This window comes from Emydura macquarii, unplaced genomic scaffold (genome assembly GCF_026122565.2).
Source record: "Emydura macquarii macquarii isolate MOO-44397 ecotype Brisbane River unplaced genomic scaffold, CSIRO-AGI_Emac_v2 contig_1477, whole genome shotgun sequence".
NCBI lineage: Eukaryota > Metazoa > Chordata > Testudines > Chelidae > Emydura > Emydura macquarii.
The window spans coordinates 26,463,933-26,490,000 of NW_027131614.1; the positions used below are offsets into that span (position 1 = coordinate 26,463,933).

The following is a 26,068-nucleotide window of genomic DNA, read 5'->3' on the forward strand; positions in this document are numbered from 1 at the left end:
GTCATGCTCTAAAGCACACATTGCCAAGCTATGATAAGCTGTACAAGAGGAAAAAAAGCCATGGTGTCCATCAAAGTCTTAAACTTGTATTTTAAACTTTGCCCTGACCTGATGTGCCATTCAAAAAGCTTCAAAAGATTATTTTTTTTAAGAAAGGTTCAATATGTCCCGAGGCTATCGGTTTTGAGTTAAACTGGGTGAAGTAGAAATATTTTACTCATCAGCTTTGCAGTCACAGAGTTTGCCTCAGCTAGAACAAAACTGCTGAGGCATTTAGAGAAAATTAACCCCCCATCCTGGCAGCCAGATGTGACTGGTTTCTGATGAATGCACATGAGTGGGCTGAAAAATCAAGAGACTGTGAAATTCCTGTCAGGTCCGTACAGTGGAGAATGGGCTATTGACTGCTTTCTATATTTCCCTCCATCATTCTTCTTGAACACTGCCATTAATTTCCTCTCCTACTCTGACTTTTTTCCCCCCCTTCTTTCCCCTTTAGCTCTCTGTGCTGCAAAGCAGGATGCACAGGGCATTGGTGGAGTACTTCAGACAGCGAGGCCTCCATAGCCAGGCTGGGCTGGCGAAGTTCCAGGCAGCCTCTCATGAGAATGCTCAGAAAATATTAGCTGTGCAGGTAGGTGATTGCAGGGAAGTAGGAAAGATCATTCTGATCTAGATTGAAAAGCAAATGATGGGTAGTGTGATGAAGCATTAAAACCATATCCCATCAGAGTTTTATAAATTTTTAACCTCTTTAATAAACTGGAATTGCATGAAGGATGAATTCAGTAAGTTAGCACATATACCATGCATAGTTTAAAAAAAGAGAAAGATTAGATTTATTTCTCACAAACCTTTGAAAAGATTATTATAAATACATTGAATATAAACATTTGAAAAATATAGAGGCATTAGTACTGCTGTTCTGCTGTTTTAGAAAATGTTATTGTGTACTGCTTTGCAAATTTTATTGCCATGGTAAACAATATTGTCATTTTCATTTTATTCATATTTAATTTATTTAGTATGAAACTGCTATTTAGCTGAAGTACGACACATTCATAATTAGACTATGTGATAAATTCACCTTTATCCAGCAATAAACAACATGCAGGTGGGGGGAGGGTGAGGGAGGGCACAAGGTTTAACCATGAATTCCTCATAGGGGATGTAGTGTTTAGTATTTTAGGGTTTGTTGGGTTTTTTTTCCAGGTATATATTTACATTTACTGGGGAAAATTACTATTCTGTAATATAGTTTAAATGTACTATTCTCTTTATCTCATGCAGTGGTATGTTAATATTTTTGTAAAGCCACTCCTTTCAGTCATTTCCCATAGTTAATGGCCATAACCAGAGGACATTTGAGAAATGTTTGTAAAAGACTTGAGTGAAAAATTTCTTCAGTCCTGTTTTTTGCTAAATAAATAAATAAAGTAGCTGATAGATCTTTAATGTATCATATTTTTATAAATTTTAATTTGTATTTTCAGTCATAGTGAATGCCATATTTTATTAAACTTTAATGCTACGCAATTCCAGTTCACAACTATTATTAGCATGATTTTAGGAAAAAACTAGCTTGAACAAAACTTTTACAACTACTTTAAATTGTGTCATCACTGTGATCCATTTTCAAGATCTTCACTGAGGGTTTTCTTAAACCCATTGTTTTTGTTATATACATCCAAATGTGTTTCATTGTTGTTGAAGTTTTAGAAAATCCAAATCAAATTAGCAGAAAAAAAGAAAAAGTAATTGAAAAATAAAAATAGAATGAGATTTTCCACTCTTCTAGTGATTTGAAATGCTCTGTTAATTTTTATGGAGTATTTAGTCAGTGTTCTCTTATTTTTGTCAGATATTATACTAGAATTGTGTTCTTATTAAGACAAATAAGCAGTGAATTATATCCAAAATTTTACATTTAAAATTTGAAAAACTGGAAATGCTTCCTTTTGAATCTCTCAATGGCATGGCTATGATTATGAGTCTTGATCTCTTTTGTATTCAACTTCTCTAACTGTGATGAAGAAAAGAGGTGATTAATTTGCAGCCTTGAGCTCATGAATAGTAACAACAGTTATGTAGAAGCCACAGGTGCCAGTTGGTTTCCTTACATATGAATCTTTAAGTTAGAGAAGTCTAATGTTATGTAGCATTTTAATGGCAGTGCTATGAACATAACCTGTGACTGAAGCCTTATATCAATAACTAGTCTATATTGTAATGAATGAGCTCCCTGGAAATCCTTTGTTCTTGCATAAAATAATTTATTTCTGTCATTCACACTGAGAATAAATTGTCTCTATAAATTCAAGTTATTCTGAACAGTTGAAGTAGCTAGAAATGGGCCTATATTCATCCTTCAGACTCAAACCTCATCAACATTTGGGGAAGTTCAAGTCTAAATTTTCAGCTCAGAACTATCTTTGAAAACAACATTTTAGTTGATGTTTGAGAAATACTGGCATACTGTTACCCGTTCTAATGTGTTACCCGTTCTAATGTTGATTCTGTTATTCTGTTGCTCTTGCTATGTTCATTACACAATTTTACTTGAAATCCCTCTTTGTGTTAGGGTTTGTCTACATGCTAGGGTAATGGACTCTGTGACTGTGTGATTTCTAAAGTGGACTAGCATGCTGTGCATTAACTGGTCCATGTAGACCCTGCTGGTGCGCTTCAACATAGTGCTGTTTGAAACAGTACTACAGGAGGCATATTAGGTAACCTTTAGTGCACACCAGTCTACATGGACCAATTAATGGGAAACAGTTAGTGCGCTTTCAAAATCACATCCCCGGAGAGCACATTACCACATTATGTGTAGACAAGCCCTTAGGAAACATAGGAGACATAGAAAATTAAAATGGAAAAGCTAGTGCAGCTAGGCCATAGAAAACAATTCTGAGGTATTTAAGAGCATGTTTCCTGTCAGCAAAATGTAATTGTATTTTGGAAATCTCAACATATGGATTGGTGCATTTCTGTGTGAACTGATGCCTTCAATTTAGCATTGTTATAAGTTCATATACTGGTGTCTGTCACCGTAGTATCTGAGTGCTCCTAAGAATAAAAAATTGTAATGATACCTCTTTCCTCCTTTCCCACCAGCGAGAGACAGGCTTAGTTTGTTATTTTTGTTATTTAATATTTATATTGTCTTAGTACCTACAGATTGGGGCCCCATTGTGCTAGGCATTGTGCAAATAAAAAGACAGTTACTGCCCAGAAGACCTTACATTCTAATAACTTACACTAGATACAATAAATAGATAGGGTGGAGCACAAGAGAATAGTGATAATCATGAACGGTAATATAGGCAGCAGCCGCAGTACACAAGGTGCCTAACCATTCTCAAGTGTTTCGTAAGCACCAGGGCATACGTGGATTTTAAGGAGAGATTTAAAGGAGGATAATGTAGTGCCTTTGCAGATTTTTACAGAGATCTCCTTCCACACATACATGGTGACATGAGAATGCATGGCGGTGCTTGATGGAACATTTGACAAATGGACAGCCAAGGGCAGTGTCATTAGCACATCAGAGTTGGAATTTGACATCTGGACAGTATACATGAGATCACAGGTACAGCAGGGATAGGCTGTGCAGTGCCTTAAAAGTGAAGATAAATCGTTTGTGTTTGATGTTGTGATGAAGAAGGGGGAGCCAGTGGAGCAATGCAAAGAAAAGGTGTGACATGATAAAAGAGATGAACCAAGAAGATGATTTTTGCAGTAGTGTTTTGAATTCAAAATGGATTTTAAGTCGGGCAAGACGAGATTTGTCAAAACCAGAGAGGAGGATGTTGCAGTAGTCAAGACACATGATAATGAGGGTCTGGAGGAGAATTTTAACTGGAGAGTAAAAGCCAGATCTTGCATAAGTTGTACAGGCAGAAGCAGCAAGATTTAAACACTGCTTTAATGAAAGGCTCTAGAGAGAGGGACAAGTTGAAGATAATGCGCAGGTTTCAGGCCTGCCTGACAGGGATGATAGTGCTTTTGTCCACAGTGACTTTGAAAAGAGGGAGAGAAGAGGATATGAGGGGAAGATAAAGAGCTCTATTTTGCTCAAATTGAGCTTTTCTTAATGTCTGGCTTGATGTCAATGATGAAATGTCAGAAAGAGAGACAGAGATTTTAGTTTGGACAGAAGGGGACAGGTAAGAGGTGGAGCTGTAGACCTGAGAGTCATCATATAATAATTACTGAAGTCATACATGTGAATAAGTTAACCCAGAGCCACTGTAGAGAGAGAAGAGGAAAGGCCCAAAATAGAGCCATGTGGGACTCCCACTGAAAAACAAAGCACTGAAGAGGATGATCCTCCAAATGAAACACTGAAGGAGCACTTAGAGAGGTAGGAGGAGAACCAGGAGGATTAAGTCACAAAAATCCAAAGGAGGACAAGATTTCAAGAAGAGTATGGTTGACAATGTCAAAAGGAGCTGACAAGTCAAGTAGGATAAGAATGGAGTGTTTTGGGTATTTGTTCATGTGCTTATGTCTGAAAAAATAAACATATGAAATTGGGTTGCTGCTGTTGGAAATCTTGGGAAAAGAGAGAGACTTTCCTCTTAGTTCTGGTTGCAGCAAAGTTGGTGATCAGTCATATTTCATTTGGCAGTGTTCCATATTTCGCATAGTGGACAGGAACCTGCAGATCCCCAGGAAGCAGTAAGAGTCAAAAGCACCTTTGTGATCCATCCCTGCAGATTGCCTCCTTACCTTCCCTGAGCCACATAGCACCACAGTTCATGTCCAGAGCCCTTTGGGGGGGGGGATCCCACATAATGGAAAAGCAAAGAGCCTAAATTAAAGGGAAAAAATTGGTTTTAATAATTGTTTCACTTAAAAATGTATAAGCCAAAAGGCCAAGTCCTGCAACCATTTACCAAGTGTAGAGCTTACTATTGGGAATAAGCAAACTGAAATCAATGGGACTGTTCACGGTAATAAGCAGTAGGCCTCCTAATAAGCATGATTGGTGGAGCACAGGCTGCTTGCTGTCTTGGGGGCATTTAATTCAAGCTGTCCATAAACCCCCATTCCACCTGAACACCTAGAGCCAGCTGGCCCAGCCCTAAAAGTGGCTGCCTTTCAGGTGGCAGAGTTTCCTCACAGACTTAATTTATCCCTTTATACATAGGGCCACGTTCTCTGCTTTGCCAAGATTATGCTCAATGAAGCAGAGAAGGGGAGTCACTAGGGAGCCACTTACAGCTTCCTGCTTCTCTGCAAAACCCTAACATAGATTGCAGTGGTCTGGGGGCTCCCCCAGCTTGGAACAGCTGGCAACAGAGCCAAGGCACTGTCCAACAGTTGAGCATAACCAGAATACATTGCACTCTGGGTTAACTTCCTCCCTGCCTCAGGAGCAGTGAAGAAGATGGCATAGGATAGCAGTTCTCAAATTGGATCGCGACCTCAAAGTGGGTGATGATTTCATTTTAATGCTGTTGCCTGGGCAGAGCTGGAGTTAGAGGGTAGCAAACAGTGCAGTTGCACAGGACCACATGCCACAGGGTGCCCTGCGTAGCTAAGTTGCTCAGGCTTTGGCTTCAGCCCCAGGCAGCAGTCTTCAGTGTTAGATTTCTGGGGCTGAAAGCCAAACCCTAAACCCCACTGTGCAGGGCTGAAGCCAAAGCCTGAGCAACTTAGCTTCACAGGGCCCCCTGTGGCATGAGGTCCCGAGCTGTTGCCCTGCTGGCCACCCTCTAATGCTGGCCCTGCTTGTAGTGCATTTTTTATTTAAAATATTAACTATTCTAGAGTAACACAAGGCACTGGGGTCATGTAGTAATTTTTGTTGTCAGAAGGGGATCACAGTGCAATGAAGTTTGAGAACTCCTAGTGTACAAGATGACTGAGCTGGTTCTATGCTGGCTGGGCACCCCCCACAGTTAGGGGGTTATGTCCAAACTCCATTCCCTTTGTGTCACCTAAGCGGCGTAAAAAGAGCAGAGTGGAGCAGAAAATCTGCGCCATGACTTGGAATCAGTTTGTACAATGTAACAAGCACATTGGGGGGTCTTTTCACACAGACTTTGTATGCAGGTTATTTGTTGTTAACTTGTGTGGTGCAGGTATGAGAGATTAGAAAGTATGGGCTAAGTAGAGAAAAGATAAATTAAGGGTCTAAAGATAAAAAAGGCAACAATTGGAGTGGCATCCAAAGCACCAAAAATAATGTGAATGTCCCCTATGAAGCCAGAATTTCTGGGACCACCACTTGATCAGGTATACAAACTCATATTTCTTTTTCCACTGGTTCCATGTTTTCCCTGACATGCTGCTAGAACCGGGAATAAAATGCACATTCAGAAAAGCTTTTGATTTTTATGCTTTTTACTAAACTAAATGTATGTGATCCTGGAGGAAATCTGCTTTTGCCCATATATTATACTTGAATGCTTTAACCCATTCCTCTTTTCTAAAAGTGAATTATATATGCTATTTTACTTTGTATAGCCCCTTTTATTTCAGCCTTCAAAACTTTTTTAAATGTAGATTTTATGTATTTTAACATTACCTGTATAGTCACTTTGTGTTTTCATGTTTAATTTCTGCCTTTGAAATAGAAGGGATCCATTCAGTGCTCAGACTCGCAGCGATTATACTTGCAGTGGAAAACACAATTTAAAAATGTCAAATTTCAGTTGTGATGTTTAAAAAAAGGATTAAGGATTTCACTTTTATAATATAAGAATAAATAAGCCTGAATGCAGATTTACAATGGAGTACATTGCTGATGCATAAATCATTGGCTCAAATAATTTATGCTGGCAATATTGGCCTCTTTACTTGTATTTTTGGAGAGAAGAATACAGGAATCTTACTTCTTGGGCAAGAGTATCCTGTCTTCTTACAGTCTTCCCTCTTCCCATCTTTCTCATATGTTAAAAATGTCCCTTTGTACTGTCTGAGTGTCCCCCATGGCAGAATATAACATATCAGAAATTAAGGGAAACCTAATTGGAGCAGTTTTTTTTCCTTGTGGGGTGACTTTCAGATGTCTTTTATGTCTCTGGAGGAAGAATTTGGTCCCTAGTGTGGAGCTAAGAGAAAGTTCCATGTGTGAGGTCATACAATAAACTGACGTCTGTTCCATACCTAACTGCATAGGAGTTAAAGCCCATAATATACAGTAGGAAAGAAACAATGGCTGTTGTTGGAATTTATGCCAATTTTTCTGAAAATCAAAGTGATATGGGGGTTCTTCCTTGTCCAGGTGTGAGGCACGCTGGTGAAATTCACTTAGGAGAAATTACACTGCTGTCATCTGTGCTGCCCTTGTTCTATAGATCACTAGAGGATTTCAGTTTCCAGGACATCTTGCACAATCACTAAATATATTTTAAATCAGTTACAGATTAAGAAATATATCTTTAAAAAAGAGTTCAGGGTAAGAAGGTTAAGTGCACACTCACACAGGTGCATACAAGATGATTGCAAAAGATATTTGCTATACAACTGAAATTTTGTCTAGTAAATAGTACCATTGTGGAGTTTTGATTATTTGGTTCTTCAGTAGCTTGGATATTCATCTACTTTAACTATGACAGTTATGAATGTTTTCTGGTAATCTAGTTAATTACCTGAAATGGGAGGTGTTGACTGAATTTTCAAACCTGGGTGGTGATAGTGTATCTATATTTAGCTCTGTAACTATAACACAATCCTTACCTTCCTTGGTTTAGATCATCTTTCTAGATAAAGACTGTTTTTCAGCTTGAATCCTACTGCCAAAATTATCTTTGTGACTAAAATACTGGGAAAGACAGTATCATTAGCATCATCTTTGCAACTTTTTATTGTTTGACAAATGGTTTCCTCTGATACTCATACCACAAGAATGCCCTTTAAAGAGTGTGTGAAGATTGCAGGCCTGGCTCTCCACTGCCTTGCTCCTTGCATAGTTATTCACAGTTGTGCAAAGTGGCTGTAAAACTCTACCATCAAGAGTTTGGAGAATTCCGATCTCGTAGTATTTTACGTTCACTTTGCTCAGGTGTAAATGACTACATAAGGTGCAAGGCAGTGAAGGATCAGTGCCCTTTTATTTCAGTTTGACTCCAATGCTCTTTTATTATTATGGCTTTTTTGGTTGCACTAGACTTTGTGAATTATCCTGGGATCTTTTTAAAATCCTTTGGGCAGGATTATTAAATGGTGTAAATCAACATAGCTCCAGCGACTTCAGTGGAATTATACTAATTTACACCAGAGCATTTAATTTATTATGCTCTTTGGGCCATATCCTCATCTGGGAAATTTTGCAGAGGTCAGCAAAGAAGAGAAATCCTCCCTTACAAGCTTGCAGAATGTCAGGGAAATTGCTTCAGTCATTCTTGTGGCTCCTTTATCCTGTAATGAGAAAATAGTCAGTAAATCTGCATAGTCCAAGTGCATGATCCTGGCATCCTGTTCAACCGTCCTCTTACAGAGGACCAAAATGCAGTTCCTCTTAGGATATGGTCATCTATAATCATGGACTCTGGTGGCAGGGTCTGCCCCCTTGTCTTTTGAAAACCATTTATTCATGGTTTGCTTCTTTGTCAGATGGTAGTCAATTTGTTAAGGCCATCTTTTGTTCGCTAACTTATAAACACAGGTGTGTTATGGCATCCCTCAGGGTTGATGATCTTCAAATTTTTCATGCTCATTCTTTGATTTTTCTCTGTTATAGATTGAGTTATCACCATTTATGCTGATTACACTCAGTTGTAATCTTTTTTGCCTGCTGATTTCTCTTTAGCAGTCTTGCTGTTTCTGTCTTGTCTTGGAGACATATGGAGTTAGATGACAGATAACTTTTCTTAAGAGGACATTGCTACACATATTTTTTAATTAGTTTTAAACATTTGTATATTTACTTATGATTATTTGTAGTAACAGTTTAAAAGATTGAAGTTAAATTTCACTGAGTACAAATTCTCCCATTATTCCTTTGTAAAACATTTTTGGTATGTTTAAAATAGAATTGGGATCCCGTAAGATAGCTGTTTTTGTTTCTGCTCATATTGGCTGGTAGCTTCTGACTTGAACAGTTTGTCAGATTCGACAAATTAATGTCCCTGCACCCTACCTGAATGACCATGCTTCTGCAAGTAAGATCCAAATTCTGTTTGTCTCCATTGATTCAAGATGGTCCATTTGAACTTTTTTATGTTCAACAAACCTACACTTTGAACTTTCTTGCCTTGCATGGCTTATACTTTTTATTGAGGGATATTTTCATTTCACCTACCAGGAGCGCCACCTTTACTTGGACTTCCAATTAATACATTCTTCTAATTCCAATTCTAATTCCTGCTTTGAGCAGAGGTTTGGACTAGTTGACCTCCTGAGGTCCCTTCCAACCCTAATCTTCTATGACTCTATAATTCTATGAACATGGAGTCAGCGGGTAGGATGTCACATCAGAAGACTAAAAATTTTCCTCTCAAATGCTTATGTACTCTGGATCAGAATCCTTGGCTTTTTCACAATTAGATCTCATACTTGGTCCTTTTAAATCAGCATACTGTTGAGTTTTGTGACTAGGTAAATCCAAATGATGACCATGTCAAGTTCTCCCCAGAAACTGTGGATTCACTCCTATCATGTTGGTGACAAAGTGGCAAGAGCAGCTGACCTTAGCATAGGTATCCATAGATACTCGTGTTTGATGACTTGTATGATGGAGGGGACTTCTCTGGGGAGAAAGTGGAGGCTAGTTTCAAAAAACACCTTTGATTTACTTGACTCTGATCCATTCCTTAATGTCTCATGGCATAGGGAAAAACCCTGATGTCCTTATTCTGACAGATCTCCCATTATAATATATGAAGTGAAGTGCATGTAGACATGTGTATAGAACTTGGTGTAACTGAGTTGTATTTAGCTTTTGATGCCTTTAGTGCTCCATCTTCTTCAAGCAAAGTATCACTTCCTCTAAAGCACTGATGCTAATCTTGATGCTTCTTAGTAATTGTGCATGGCCTCCAGTGGTCCTGCTTCTAATACTGTCTGCATGGGTAACCAAGTCAGTACATCCTAAAAGGCTACAATAGAACTACTGCAAGACCTGCTAATAACTTATAAAGAGAGCTGCTTCAATGGCGATGTGGCTCGGTGCCCAGTACAATCAGGATCAAAGTGTCCAGCCTCCTCCTTTACAGATGCTAGAGTTCTAGGTTCCTCTTTCCACAAGCAGCATAAACCTCACGTTTTTGTAAAGGTTCCAAAACGTCTATCCAGTCAGTCATTTTCAGCTTGGGAAGCTCTTCTTATTGAAGCTTAGACTAGGAGCCTTCTACTCTGGTTACCTCAGACACATAAGTCATCAATTTTATCCAGCATATTACAATTTTTTTCTCAGAATACCTCATATATTGGCCCATAAGAGAATGCATTCAAGGTCAACATGGTAGTGAAATGGAGAAACAGTTTTTATTACAGGTACTTCCTGGTAACCAAAAAGAGAGAAGGGTTGATATCCATCTTGTATCTTAAAGACCTGACCTAGGTACTACCTATGAAAAAATTATAAAAATTATTTTCACTCTAGGGAAGTGTCATAATAACTGTCAGACTAACCGAGTTGAACTTTGACAAGCACCACATAACAGCACTACAATTCAGTACTTTTCCCACTTAAAGTTTAAATGAACAGTAAACAATGTTGCATGACTTTTACCTCTATTAGAAAACCAAGCCCACTGTTCAACAAATAATTATTAATAATAATCATGTGTGGTGTTGGAGTTGAGAGTATGAACTGCTGCAGGATATCAAGGCCAGTTTCCAAGTAGGAAGAATATTTATCAGGGCTGTGCATACTATGGTAACAATAAAGAAAGTCGTTTGCTTCATACTGAATCAGACCAAACATTCGTCCTCTGTGTGTGATATTTGCAAAATTGTTGGCCACGACACTTTATATTTTCACAAAGTGGCACAACAGGATCAGGAAATATCAATCATATAGCAACTGGCTCATACTCATATTTGCCATTAGCAAGGAACAATTGGTTCATTCCCCAGCCTATATCCAGGGCACATTCCAAGGCCATTAAAAAAATAAAAAACAAAAAAACATCATCACACATGGAATGCCAGTAATTAATAGGCTTTTGGGGAGCACAAATAATTATTTTTTTATTAAAAAACAAATTTTGTGAACATAAATATCACATATTGTAGACATGTTAGTAAATGGATTTAATTTGGACACGTTTCTGCAAAATGTTTTGCTTCTGAGTTGACTAATTGTCATTTTCTGAAGGAAACATACTCCACCAGAAAATTTCTGACCAGTTCTACTTCTTATGCATTCTCTCCTCCAGTGTTGATGCCACTGTGATTCAGACTTATTCAGTTATTTTAACAGAGTTTCTGGTACAAGGGACAACAAAGGGGAAAACATACAATCAGGATCGGACTTAGACCAAATGGTGCCCCAGGCAAGAAGCACCTTCAGCACCTCCTCCCATTTGTTAAACTTTTAAATACCTTATTTTTTTGCATTTCTAGCCCATTTCACGACGTTGATGCAAGATTTGCATGCATGATTTATCCCTGTCATATAAGATGATAAATTTACACACTAAGATCTGTAAATCTGTATTTATTCATGCTACATATAAGCAAATACAAAATTGTTTCCTCTAAGCTTATAAAACCTTTTTAATTTTAAGAATAACTGAAATGTACTAGCATCAAGAAATTGAACTGTGCATCAACATTGGGTGGACCAGTATTACATAGTGTTACAGTAAGTGACAGCCTTGAATGTTAACCCTAGTCCTTTAGTTCAAAAGTTCACTTTTCTTGTCTTTGCCTTAGTGAACTGAAGCACAGTGTCAGAGAGATCCAAAAACTGGCCAATGGCATTTTCAAGCAACAAAATAGCAATTACACAGTAAAACAAGGTTCACAATATTGCAGCTGGCCTCTCATTTCACTTCGGTTCATTCTTGTATCTCACTGACTGACTGGCGATGCCCCTGCCCCTTTATATACCCACGAAGGCATGGCTGACAACATTTTAGGAGGTTCAAGGAAAATGTAGCTCTCAAAGTTCCAGAAGATTCTACAAAGGTCAAGAACCTTCTAGGAGGTTAGTAAAAAATGAATACACATCCTGAAACATTTTACGTGAAACATTCTATTTTTGTTTTTGTCGTTAACAAGAAAAACCACACCAAGTCTACCCCCCCACCCACACACCTGGGACCCCAGGCAGTTACCTCGGTTGCCTGCCCCTAAATCTGGCCTGCATACAATTAAAAATAAAATTCCTTAAAATAACTTGGTATATCCTGTGAAATTTGTAATTTTTTTTGCAGAGATGTATCACAGTTTCCCACCAGGACTATTATTTTTTTCACCTATAATTTGTCCCCAATATGGAGCAAAATAACTAAGTACTTACTAGAAAAGTCATATTTTGGCACTATTTGCTTTGGTAAAATAACAGGAAATATAAGTTTGGATATATCTGTGAATTCTCCATGTATGTCAACATACACTCATACTGCCATAAAGCAATTAATAGCGCACAAATAAGGCTCTGGGACAGCTCTAGCTGATGCAAAATGTCTTCCTCTAATGACTATGCATACATATTTATTTGGGTGTGTATATAGAGATGGCCTGAGAATGCAGTATTCAAATCCAAGTTAGGTTTTAGCTAGGATACGGGGTTCAAGTTTGAGGCTGAATCAGAAGTACTCTTTGGATAGGATGTAGTAGCATTACAATTCGTTGAGCTGTTCTTATGAGATTTGGGCCCAAAGTGCAGAATTCGCACAAGATCAGTTGAATCACAAGATTTCTGTCATCTTGAATAGGAGGAGTATAGAGATTTTTCATATGAATTAGTTTAATTAAAGAAGTCAATGGTAATTTTACATGAGCAAGGAGTGAAACAGTGAGCCAGAGAGGAATGTGGTTACTTAGCCCCTATGCATCAGAAAGAGAATCAAAGAATATTTTCTAGATTTCCCTTCACTGCGGTAAATGTTTCCTTTTTATAGTTGAGAAAAGTTAAAAATGTTGTATTTCAGGAGGATGTGGTTGGGATGGAAAATTCTGAAGTCACTGTCTTGCCGTATAATCAAATACTAACTGTGATGATACAAGTTAAAAGTAGGGATTTAAAATCAGTTTAGCTAGTGAAGTGAGTAACGAATTAGGGAGAGATGATTATGACATTTTATACTAATGATCTAACCTTGCAGCAACACTTTGGGCTATCCGAAGTTGAATAACCTCCTTTTACCCATTCTTAGCATACATCATGCTGTATCATAGGTTTTAAGATGAACTATTTACATGTTGAAAGCTTCTTTTGGCATTTCCTCTGTTTTGTCAGTATCCAAATTAATTATGGATCTCTAGTAAACATGTTGATATATAATAGATTATAAACTCATCTGTTGAACTCTTAACCATGGTTGCAAAGCAGATTAGCTTATTTAAAGAGAGTGGTATAAAAATTTAGACATTTAATTTAATTATCTTTTCCCAGAAGTATATAAAGAAATCAGAATCCTAGAGTGAATAACATTATACTTGTATAAGAAAACTTACAAGAGTATTTTTGCCTCAAACTCAATAATTTTAGTTATAATCACTAACTATGTTTTTGTTTTACTGAACTAGTATGATTTGGAAAAAGAATAAAATTGCTTTTAAAGTACAAAAATAATTATGAACCACTTGAAACGTAATGTCTGTGTTTTATTTCTCATCAGAATTCATTAGTGTGTAACATCAATAATTTAGCCCATCATTTGCCAACACTGACTTGGCTCAGTAGTTCAATCATGTAACCCTGTAAACTCACTTTCCATTAAAATGAATGTTGCTGACAAAGGATAACTAAAGAGATACTTCATTTATTAACTAAAGAGATACTTCATTTATCAACATTTTTAAATTAGGAGTTTGGGACCACAGACGCTTAGCTGGATAAATTATTCAATGGAATTTTTACATTAGGCCTAAAGACTTCTGTAGCATTAAATACAATGTTATGTGAAATTATAACTGTCTTTCATTTATGTAACATGTAATTCATAGTATACTATTCAAGAAGCCAACAGAGCCATCTGCAGAGAATCAAATGACCTACCAGAATGAAAACTTGACTGTCTTACTCAGAATTATAACGTGTAATAATTACTCTGTATCCTGATTGACTCAACCAAGCATTTCCCATAGAAAACTGATAACTTCTTACTACAAACAATCTAATCTCCCAAAGTCACAAAATACCAATCTGAGGTATTAAATATTTTTAAACTATTTTACGGTGAGCAATATCTGCAAATTATTCATTATCTTACCAAAATACAGACTTTAAGACATTCACATTCCACATCTGTTGTCTCATTCCCTTGCCTCTCCAGTGTTTGAACCGAGATTAGCCACCTGTCCTATTTTAACAAGACACTAGTTGCATTTTCTAAACTTCTGTCCTACATCTTGCTGATAAGCTGATGCATAACAATTTGGACATAAGCATTTTTGTGTTTTTGAAATATATAAACTGATGTGCTGCCATCAGTGCTGCCATCAGAGCACCCAGCCAGTAGCCGCTGCTCTCCAGCCACCCAGCTCTGAAGGGCTCTGGCTGTCAGCCATGCACGGGGTTGACAGCTGCAGCCACTTCATTTGCTGGGACTGACAGCTCGTGACCCCGTCCCCCCCATAATAACCTTGTGACCCTTTAAAGATTCCTCACCCCCAGTTTGAGAACCCCTGCATTAGTGCAACCTGCTCCCTGTACCCACAGTTCAAAAAACCCAACACACACTTCCTGACACTCTGGCTAGCTTAAGCATGAGGGACCAAGATCAGAATTCTTCTATATATCTCTCACCAAGAGATTTTTTTGAAAATAAGTGGGTCATTCTTACTAAGTCAGAGCACTATGGGAGTTGAATGTAAATGTGCTGGTCTGAAGAGAAAGATTATGATTGATATTGATATTGGAAAGAAACTAAATGCTGTTGCGTAATTAAGAAGATTAAGGAGATATATGAGAGTAAATCTGAAGCTTAAAGAATTGTTTCTTTTTTTTATCTTGTGGTTTGTGGGGGTTATCCCTCAGAGAGCTACTAAAACCTCATGAAGAATTTTGAAGATCAATATAGAAAATATTCTTCTTCAGTAAAAACTTACATATCTCTACTCTTGTTCACTGGTTTAAAACACAGTTGCATGAATATGGAATCTGCAGCTGTCATTTTGACTCTGTGTCAGTTGTTAGCACTTTTATCTTAAATGGGCCAAAAAGCTGACGGTTGAAGTCTTCCACTATATTTCTTACATCTTAAAATTTCATTTACTATTGAGCAATTTGGTACACTGTCTCCTACAAAATAAAGTTAATTTTTCTTTCAGCCCTCATCCCCCAAATTGCAATAGGCCACTACAGCTTCATTGTGTTACTTTGACATCACATCTACCATGGAGCTTCACTGGAGCATGGAGATTGCCCAAAATGACTCCAATAAATCCCATTTTACTACTATTTGGCACAGATTTTCAAAGCTCCTCTTTATTATGTTGTATCCGAATAATAAAATAATAAAAAGAAACTTAAAAACCATGCCAAGTAGTGAAAAGGGTATTTATTTTGTGGTAACATTTCACACCAACTCTCAGCAAGCAAGAATTCTGTGTGCTTCATTACCAAAGTAAAGGCCTGATCCCACTGAAGTCAATGATAAAACTACCATTAACTTCACTTGATACAAGATTAGGCTCCAAGACTGCTACTCAGGACAATCACAGCGACAGAAAGGCCCAACGCAATAAACTCTCCGTTTCTTTCTTTGGTGTGGAGCCAGGTAGCATAGTTTTTCCAAAACACTTTTGTTGAGAACACAGGAATTGCCATAGTGCATCAGAGCCTGTGGTCCACCTAGTCCAGTATCCTGTCTTTGATTGTGCCAGCATCAAACATTTTCGGAAAAGGTGCAAGAAATCCTTCAATAGACAGGACTGAAATTATCTGCCCTCCCTCCCATGAAAGCCTGTTCCTAATCCCTAATGGTTAAAGATTGTCTTAACCTTTGAGGTATAAAGTTTTATATACCTTCTAAAGTATTGGTTAGCATTAACTGTTATAATTCTGGATATTCCTGTTATCCATATAAATGTCCAAGCCTTTTTTCAATCTTGCTAAATTCTTGGCCTCAATGATATCCTGTGGCAATGAGTTCCTCAGTCTAATTATGCATTGTGTAACAAAGATGATTGTTCAACAGAAAAGGTCAAATGATACTTTGTCTTGTCTGAAGTTATAATATTTTATTTAACAGAAATTAATAATGATTAACAAAGCTATAAACTGAGCATTCTAGGCTCTCAGAGGCCCAAATATTTCTCCAAACTTTTTTTTTTCTTCTCATTCTCATTTTAAACCTGATTCTAGCTCTTTAACCACGGGCCACATAACCATAGAGGGGCATGTGCTCTACCCCGATGGAAATTCCTGAAGTGCAAGGGGAGTGCAATGTCACATTGGGACTAGCCTAGAGTGCAGAGAAAGCAAAGCCTTTGAATTGGTACAGCGTACATTTCTCCCTTTGTGTGGCCTACTCCTCTGACCTGTGTAGTGGCAGGGAGTGTGGGGCAGGCCACTGGTGCTGCTAACATAATTCACCATTCATTACCATCTAGCTTTCATTCTTTCTCTTATCTCCCTACACCCCTCAGCCCCCTGTTTTACAAAGTTAATCAAAGAAAGGTCTGTTCTCTTTCAAGGAGTTGAGGATGGAGTTGGTTTATTTGAATATAAAAGTAGTTGTCAGGTTGGCCCCTGAGACTAGTGAAATATTTCTGAGGAAAATATTCCAAAATCCCTGCTGAGGAGAGTTGATGCAGGCTTCCTTATTTACTAAAGTTTCACTTGCATTGCCTTACCTGATTTTTTCTCCACTTTCACATGTCACAAAGGTGAACTAACAAATCTGCAGTGTTTTGCCTCTGGAATCAAATATAGCTCCTTCAGATAGCAGAGGTGATTCTTGAATATAACACATCAGAACTGTGCATTACCTCACAGTAACTGTTGACAGTGTTGACAGTTCTGTGGCTCAGTCTGTGAGAGGGCAGATAGCTCATTCACACTGATAGGTATGATGCTGGCCAATCTCTCTAAAGGCTTCCAGTGGTTCCTAGGATTCGACTTTCATGCTTCTTCCATTGTTACTAGATACTTATTTGGGACACATGCAAATATTTTCCCTCTCAAGTTTTAACAATTGCTTCAGTCAGCTATGGAGGGAGAGAGGTGTCCTCCAACTTGAGATCTCAGAGCCAAGTCTTGACCCCACTAGGAAGATCTCTTAAGGTTTGGGGTATGTGTTTTGCAGAATTCCCTTCCAGTCTGTCCTTCAGTCCAAGAAGTGATATAGACCACCTATAGTATATAGCTGAAATTTGTGTTGGGCTTTACTGGCACATTAAAGTTTGCAGCTCTGTAAGGAATTGTTATTGTTATTTTGAGGAATCATTTTCCAAGTGACTTAAAAAAATGTACCACTACAGAGAACTGATTTGTATAAAATTTGAATCCTGACTGGGTGTTTATCATATGCTTAGCCTCAAGGGAAGGAGATCCTCCATAAATAATATACTGGAAAACTCTGAGTCTGAATTTTGATAGGACAAAAACCTTTTGCAAATCTCTAACACTGTAGCCTTTGGGAATAAGGCTGAAGGGCAATCAATCTATAAGTAATGTTTGGCCAAACGGATAGTATAGTATAATATGTCACAATGTTTACCAGGCAAATGCAGCAAGAGTTCCTGCTTCATGCCTTTGTCAGTTGCTGATAGAAGATATCTGTTAAGCATCCACTTGAATCTCTAGCTATATTTTCTTAAATCCCACAATTTTTAGAAAGAGGCTAGCTGTTTTTTAGAAGCTTTGGCAGGGGAAAAGTTCAGCCCTGGTTGTCTTTTCTTCAGTCTTTCCTCCAGCAAATGTGTACTTGCAAGCTTTCAAGAGTGGAAGTATTGTAGAAGAGACTTCCATTAGTGAGAGAACCAAGTTACTCACCTTTTAACTAAAGTTCTCTAGCCTTTTATTTTTTTTATTTTTTGACATTTCTGCATTAATCCTTCCTCTTTTTGTTTGTTTGTTTGTTCTTGAAATATGTTATGTGGAGCAATTCAGGAATTTAGAACCAGGAAGGATTATTTCATTAGTATAAGACTCAGAGCTTGATTATCCTAGTTTACATCTGTTTAACTCCATTGACTTCATCAGAGTTGCATCTGATTTACATCTCTGTGAGAACAGAATCGTGCTTTCAGTCTCAAAGCTGAACTACATAGTATGACACATAGTCTTTATTTCTAATACGTAAAGTGTTCCTTTAATTAAATGCCGTGTCAGATTGAGGAGGCAAATTAAAGGTGAGCAACTTTAAAAACATTTTTACTTTCTTTTATTTTGTTTTCAATTTAATTTCTAAACAGAAATAAGGAAAATTATTGAACTAACACACTAACTGAAGATGTAAATGTCTCATAAACTGCATTTATATGGCACATTTTATAAACACTAGCACTGTTACCAAATAAGCTGAACTTTCTGGGCAAACACGAATGATGTTTATATGTGATTGAATATACATCACAACACACATATCATGCTAAGATTGAGAAATGGTACCTAGAATAAAAGAATACATTTCCTCAATAGCAAATATGCTAAGAGCCTAATCCTCATCCCATTAAAGTCTACTGGGATGATTCTTATCTTAAATTTGTTGTACATGTGCGTAACTCCATTGACTTGAATTAGCCTTGATTTACCACTGTGTGAGATCAGAATCACATCCTATGGATGTTTTGCCTTTGACTTCTATGGGGACAGAATATGGCCCCAACCCAAGTCTCTATCAGGCAATGCACAGGTTCCTAAATCTGTGCCTAAACCTGGGCCCCAAATAGACAAATCAATATGTTTTTATCACTGAGTCAGCATGGAAAATTTTATTTTAGAATAATTCAATGTATTCTAAGTGTTTTATTAAATCTATTTTGAAATCAAGTGAGTGTAGTTAATAAACTATTACTTGATAATAGTCCACTTATAAGCATGAGATATTAAATGTCACACTCAGCAAAATTTACGTATATGTTAATACTAGCTCCATATCCATATCAACAGCAATACAGCGCACATACATAAAACCCATTGACTCGACAGACAACCATTTTTCAAAGAAGATATTCTGTTCAATTACACACACTCATATGTATTCTAAAATTGGAATACATATAATAATAATAATCAGTGTGCATTTTTGGCTCTACATGTCCAGAGGCCTCTAATCACCTTACTAACATTTAATAAAGCAAAGTACAAATTAAAGATTTGATTCTGCAACCCTTTTTCTTGTTGAGTAGTATTTATTCACTCATGCCAATATTAAGGAGTCCATCTCTAATAATCAAAGCACTTAAGCACGTACCTAATTTTAAGTATGGGCTTAAGTGCTTTACTAAACAGACATGGGACATAAGCTTGAGTTTAAATGCTTTGCTGATCGGGGGCTTCAAAGAGTACCACTGAAGTCAGAGGTGCATAACTTAATATGAATAAGGTTCCCTAAATTGCATGTTTACCATATATGGCAGCATATTTTAATAAAGGAAAATAAGATTAATATAATCACAACAATCCTTTTCCCCAACATCCACAAAGCATAAAACATGAAACTGTCCATGAACAAAGTAACAAAAAGAGTACAATATAAAATAGTCTTTTAACATTAGCTTTTAGCAAGTCTCTTAGACCCTGTCTACACTTAACCTCCGGGATTCGGTGGCAGTCGATCGGAGTTACGCAAGCTACGCAAAAAACTTGCGTAACTCCTGTCAACTTCTCTGCTCCTCTTCTTCACGCAGTCTTCACTGCACTGTGCTGACGGGAACCGCATTCCCATTAGTGCAGCACTATGCCACTTGCAAAGGTGGTCTTAGAATGTCGATTTCTGGATCAACTGAGCGGGTCTTCACTGACCGCTCAGTCAATCCAGAGAAATCAATTTGACAGCGGTGACTTTGCTGCTGTGAGTGTAGTCATAGCCTTAGACTTTCAGTGTCAGTTTCTCTATCTATAAAAACTGGGGTGGTAATACTTAACTTCTTTAGGCTGTTGTGAGGATTAATTATATAATTTCTAAAATCATTTAGCACACAAAAACTGTATAAGTGTAGGTATTATTGCTGTGATTGTTTTATTATTATTATTTATTAAAATCTGTATATTCTAAACATATGTTACCACATGTTAGCAAATTATTTATAGAGAAAAATTTCACCCCTTTTTCTGTTTGTAGATTGTTCACAAACTGACTTAGATTTGTACAAATTTGTTCTTGATTTGAAATTAGTCCACATATGTTTCGTGCATAAGTGTTAGGTGATGGGTTGCTTGCAGACTGTGCATGTAGTCACATGACATTGTTTGTGTTCCCTGTTTGCATAAAGTTGGCTGTAATAAAGAAGTGGACGATGTGATTCTCTCAGTAGAGGGCAGGAGTGGTTTGTGGAGAGAGGAGGCATTAGGCGGAATTAACAACAACAGAAGGATTAAGAAATTCACAATATCATTGCCACAAACAAGCTAGTAATTTTGGTAGGGATGGGCATGCCCAGTCCTAGCTGAGGAGATAGCAGTTATCCATATAATAAACTCTATGCCAGTGCTCTGGCTATGGTGCTAGAAGCAATACAGTTCAATGTATGTCAAGCAGTGTCCCATCAACAAGCATATTTTGTAAATACATCAATGGCATTAGTTGAACATACTGGTCTCTGGTTTTCTGTCATCCATCTCCACTGACCACTTCCATTGTCACGCACTAACTGTGGAGTGAGTTTTCATGCATGATCGTAATTAGAAAGTGTTGTTAAAACTCTGTAATAACCTACATATTTTGGCTCTGGCCAGTGGTTTTGGAAACGCATCATCCAGTCCGTTCTTCTGTTGTGTTAACTGAGCATTGTTACATTATTAACTGCCTCTTTTGGTCAGTGAATTAGAGATAGAAATGGAGAAAGTCTGGATCTGGCTAAAAAACCATATATAGATGTTTAGTGCTCATGCAGACGTGAGGGTACACGCCTAACATGGGCGTCACAAGCATAGCTGCCTCATCTCAATCTAGCATTTCTGCTAGTGGCAGACCACAGCTATCTACTGCACAGAAATATCAGCCTCTTGTTCAGACTAAGGGAAAAGCAGTCCGTCAAGAATTGGGGGACCCCTTTTGAGTACAGAGGATGTAATATAGGATGTTGTCCAATCACAGGGTAATAAAATGAGATTAAGATAAATGGAGAATATTGTTAATCTGTGGATGATGCATTTCATGGTTTTTCCCTTTGTTAAAAGAGAAAAAAGTTAAAGCTAGCAAAGTGCCAATTACTTCTTCAGGAAAGGGAAAGTGGAGGGAATATCATGAGGCATATGGCAACGAAGAGAAAGAGATGAAGAAGGATAACAGGGAGGGAATCTTCTATTGATTCTACTATTGATAAATATTTAGTGCATAATATGCTCCCTGAAGAAAACCTGCTAGTGATTGTCTTATTTGCACCTTTTTTCTGAAGATCATTTTATGAGAATTACTGGTCACAAGTGGGAAAAGAGTGAGCAACATAGAGAATTCCAGCCTCATTATTCAGGAATAGGTAATTGGCAGATGGGGAGTAAAATTTTCAAAAGCTCCTTGTTGACTTAGGGCCCTAAGTGCCATTGACTTTCAATGGACCTTTACTGGAACTGAGGCTTCTGTGTCTCTTAGTTGCTTTTGAAAATGGGACTTAGGCACTTTCCAAAAATGTAAATAGAACACAGAACACAGCCAAGCACTCTTCCTAGTCAACATGTAGAACTGTTTGTCTTTCTCTCTTTCAAATGTCGATTTTATTATTATTGCATTTGATTACCTATTAACTCATCTATATGCCTCTGAGATCGACAAGTGGATGGGTAAAAGTAGGCCCATTTACTAAATTATTTATGTATCCTTTATTTATTTTTTTGAAATGGTATCACATGTGTTTGGTAGTGCAAGATCGCTAAATGTTCATTTGGACACCTACAGTGCTCTGTGGAACAGGGCAATCCATTTTCCTAGTATACCAGACCTCTGAGAGTAGTGCTACTGCTTAATAGTAATAGCTCAAGAAGAAAGAACGCTGTGTGGCAGTCTGTACATGTGATGATGAGGAGGAGGATCTCAATACTGTTTTTGCTGATGCTGTCAGGAAGTTCTTTGATGTAATTAACAGGCTTTACTTTACATAACAATAGTTATTCAGCAGCAACATGTTTGCATGGTGCTGCTTCTGTGGTAAAAATCTTATACATGTGAAAAAGAGGCTTCTGCAATTGGCAGAGAGTTCTGCAGTTCAATTTACACGCCGAATGTTTGAATTCCATAAACAAAAACTCTTTTTAAAAGAGATTTAGGTTTGTTAAGTGTGACATGTTCCCCAGTGCAAACTCTAAAATGCATGGAAATGGGATGCTTCTTATCCATGCCCTAGTGCCCATGCAGCCAGTACCCACTGACCATGACAGAAGCCACACTGTAACTTCCTTCTGCCTCCAGTTGACAAGAACACTGGTCCACAGGACTCTGTGGAGCTCATAGGTTCCAATCTGCCACCCAGGGACCATGTAACTATTGTCAGAATAGTAGCTGAACTCAGACAGTACCGCAGTCCTGCGAGCTAATTTGCGGAACATGGGGGCCCTGGTTGGTCTACAGCCCCTATTTAAACCCAGCGCAGGGACAGGAAGTTGTCCATGCTACTGGTATCCACCTTGCTCTGGACTGTGTGCCTTGTGGTTCCTGCTCCTGCTCCCCTGGCTTGACTGATTGGTATCCTAACCTGGGCCGACTCTGGTTATCTATCAGTGGTTCTGCTCTCAAGTTTGTCTCCTCTGTCTGCTCTCCTGGTAACCTGACCCTGCCTGCCTCCCAACACTTGACTCTCAGTTTGCCCTCTTGCCTGTTCAAACTCTGACCTCCTGGTTTTATATTTTATCAAATATAGATACACAAGAGACCCAGTTTATTCGTTTTTTCCTCACTGCGCAGTCTGGCATTTGGATTGGTGATCTTGATAGCAAGCTGAGTTGCTCTCTCCACAATTACCTTGTGGTTCTTCGAGGAAACATTGTGAGCAGTCTCTGCACAATAAGACTTGTTGCTCATCATCAGCACCTCAAGTTCTTCGACATTGTGAACCAGAAACTTTTTGAATCCTGTGGGCAGCATATGTTTCGTCTTCCTACTGCTACCATAACCAATGTCAGGCATCAAGATTTGGCCCTTGAACTTTCTGCGAGCTCTGTTATCAATACCTCTTGGTTTACGCCAGTTGCGCTTGATCTTGACATGGCAATCCGACTGATGACGGATGAACTTCTTGGTTCTCTTCTTGGCAATCTTAGGTTTTACCAAGGGTCGGAGGGCAGGCATGGTGTCGGCTACTATTGGCGGCATCTGATCCAGCCTGATTCCCAACTCCTGCTTCGACCACTAAGTCAGACCACTCAGGTCCTGGGTGTGACAGCAACTCGCTCACGTAACACATGAGTTTCTCACAGTAAAATACAATCTTAATTTCAACCACAGCAACATCAACCTCTGCAGTCAGTCCACAAAAGTGATAAGTGGGTCCTACTTTCAGCCCTGTGCAGCCTCATCCTTCTCCCCTTCCCTGTGTCATGTGTCGTCCCGTCCCCCTCTCCCCCGCTCTCTTACACTGGTCTCCTCTTCCTCCATCGATGTCATCTTCCTCCATTTTTCCCCTCTCTGTGCTGGAATCCTAAAATAGCTGCTACATAAAATTTTGTTTGGTCATGAAACAAATTCCCATTATAATTCTGTTTTTTATTTTCCAAAAAGATTTGTAAGAATAAAACTTTGCTTGCATGAATACCCGTGACAGTGCAAATACAAGGAATGCCAATATGTGAAATGGAAATTAAGGTTCTGATTTGCAAACCTGTTTGTGAATCATTGTCCCACTTTTTATCCAGCTCTACATTTTCCTCTAGGGACCCTAAAAAAAAGTATGGGACAGATCCTCTGGTATCAATGCTTTCTGGTATCAGTGCTTTCTGCTACACTGCCTTCAGGGTCTGGCCATAAAACTGGGGTACTGATTCCAGAAAGATCAATCCATGGAAAGAGAAATCTTAGGGACATAAAGCTGTCTTGGGAGGCTTAGCTAGAACTACATCTGCCCTTTCTGCCTCTTGGAGCCATAAACCAGCAGGGCATGAGCTATGATATTGGTCTGTTAGAAAAATAAAAGGGAATGTCTAAAACAAAATTATGCAAATGATTTTATTTGACTTCCAGGTTTATCCTGCTAACATATTTCTGGAACTAAAAAAGCAGTAGATCTGTTGTTAGATACAAAGATGATTTAGTTGGGGTTGGTCCTGCTTTGAGCAGGGGGTTGGACTAGATGACCTCCTATGGTTCACAATGTCAAAGAACTTGAGGTGCTGATGATGAGCAACACGTCTTATTGTGCAGGGATTGCTCACAATGTTTCCTCAAAGATGACTAGATGACCTCCTATTCCAACCCTAATATTCTATGATTCTATGATAAAAACATTTCACTTCAAGGATGAATACATTGCGCATACAGTCTGGGTGTTGTTCTACAATCTCATTATATAAGTCAAAGTGGCATATAAACAGCATTAAAGTTTCTATTTCTAAGAGGCAGTGTGCCCACCTAGTTAAAAGTAATGAGTTTTCTGCTCCTCTACATTCCAGTGAATGTTTCCCCTCCAAATATCTAACGACATAATATATAAAGGGCTCAGTAACATAATTTTCTTTCTTCAAAACCACTCAGCTATGCAACATTGAGTTCTTTAGACCTTCAGCAGGTACAATTAGTATGTGTTTGAAAAAGTCAAGCCTTTTACTTAGAGTTCTCTACAAAGCCTTAATAGCTGCATTACCTCGTTAATAAACTTCAGCCAACACACCTTCCAAGTCAGTTTGAAAATAAAAAAAAGTTTATTAAGTTTATGAATAAAAAACATTTCACATTGTTTGTAAGCTATTGAAATAGAATCATAGAATTGTAGGACTGGAAGGGACCTCGAGAGGTCTTCTAGTCTAATCCTCTGCATTCCAGGCAGGATCTAGACCATCCCTGACAAGTGTCTGTCCAACCTGCTCTTAAAAATCTCCAATGACAAAGATTCCACAACCTCCCTAGGCAATTTGTTCCAGTGCTTAATTACCCTAACAGTTAGGAAGTTTTTCCTAATGTCCAGCCTAAACTGCCCTTGCTGCAATTTAAGCCCATTTCCTCTTGTTCTATCCTCAGAGGTTAAGGAGAACAATTTTTCTCCCTCCTCCGTGTAACAACCTTTTATTTACTTGAAAACTGTTATCATGCCCCCCACCCCCTGGTCTTCTTGTCTCCAAACTAAACAAACCAAATTTTTTCAATCTTCCCTCATAGATCATGTTTTCTAGATCTTTAATCATTTTTGTTGCTCTTCTTTGGACTTTCTCCAATTTGTCCATATCTTTCCTAAAATGTGGTGCCCAGAACTGGACACAATACTCCATTTGAGGACATGTTTAAACACAAAACAGAAAATTATCATCCTCCCATAGCAGTTATTTTTAACAACTAATACGCTTTAAAATCTTTACTGATTCTCAGCTGGTACTACTGTATTATATTTTTATTAGCTTTCAGTACAAAACACGCTGATTTGTATCTTTTAAACTTAATGATATGTGGTTGCATCTTCTTGACTCTTTCCCTAGATAATGCCCATTGCACTGGGAGTATAAGAGTCACTATGGTGGTTTTATGCTGCTCAAGGATTCCCCTTGAGATAGATATTCTAACTATACAGTGCTTTGCACTGAAATACAAAGCAGCTGGAGCCAGGGCCCCAGATCTGGTCCAGTGACTCTAATTTTTATAACATTTGATTCCTAAAATTGTTCCCTACTGTACTTTGGGGAAATAAGTTC

General features: G+C 38.2%; 1 protein-coding gene and 1 pseudogene across 1 annotated transcript in view; one reads left to right on the plus strand and one right to left on the minus strand.

Moving 5' to 3' along the window:
* Positions 1–26,068, plus strand: part of CCDC178 (coiled-coil domain containing 178) — a 320,921-nt gene that overhangs the window by 291,807 nt on the left and 3,046 nt on the right. Inside the window, exon 18 of the mRNA XM_067553881.1 lies at positions 500–634. Within this exon, the coding sequence (XP_067409982.1) occupies positions 500–634 (135 nt within the window). The remainder of the gene's footprint in view (positions 1–499; positions 635–26,068) is intronic.
* LOC137156640 (large ribosomal subunit protein eL32 pseudogene) lies at positions 23,085–23,538 on the minus strand (annotated as a pseudogene).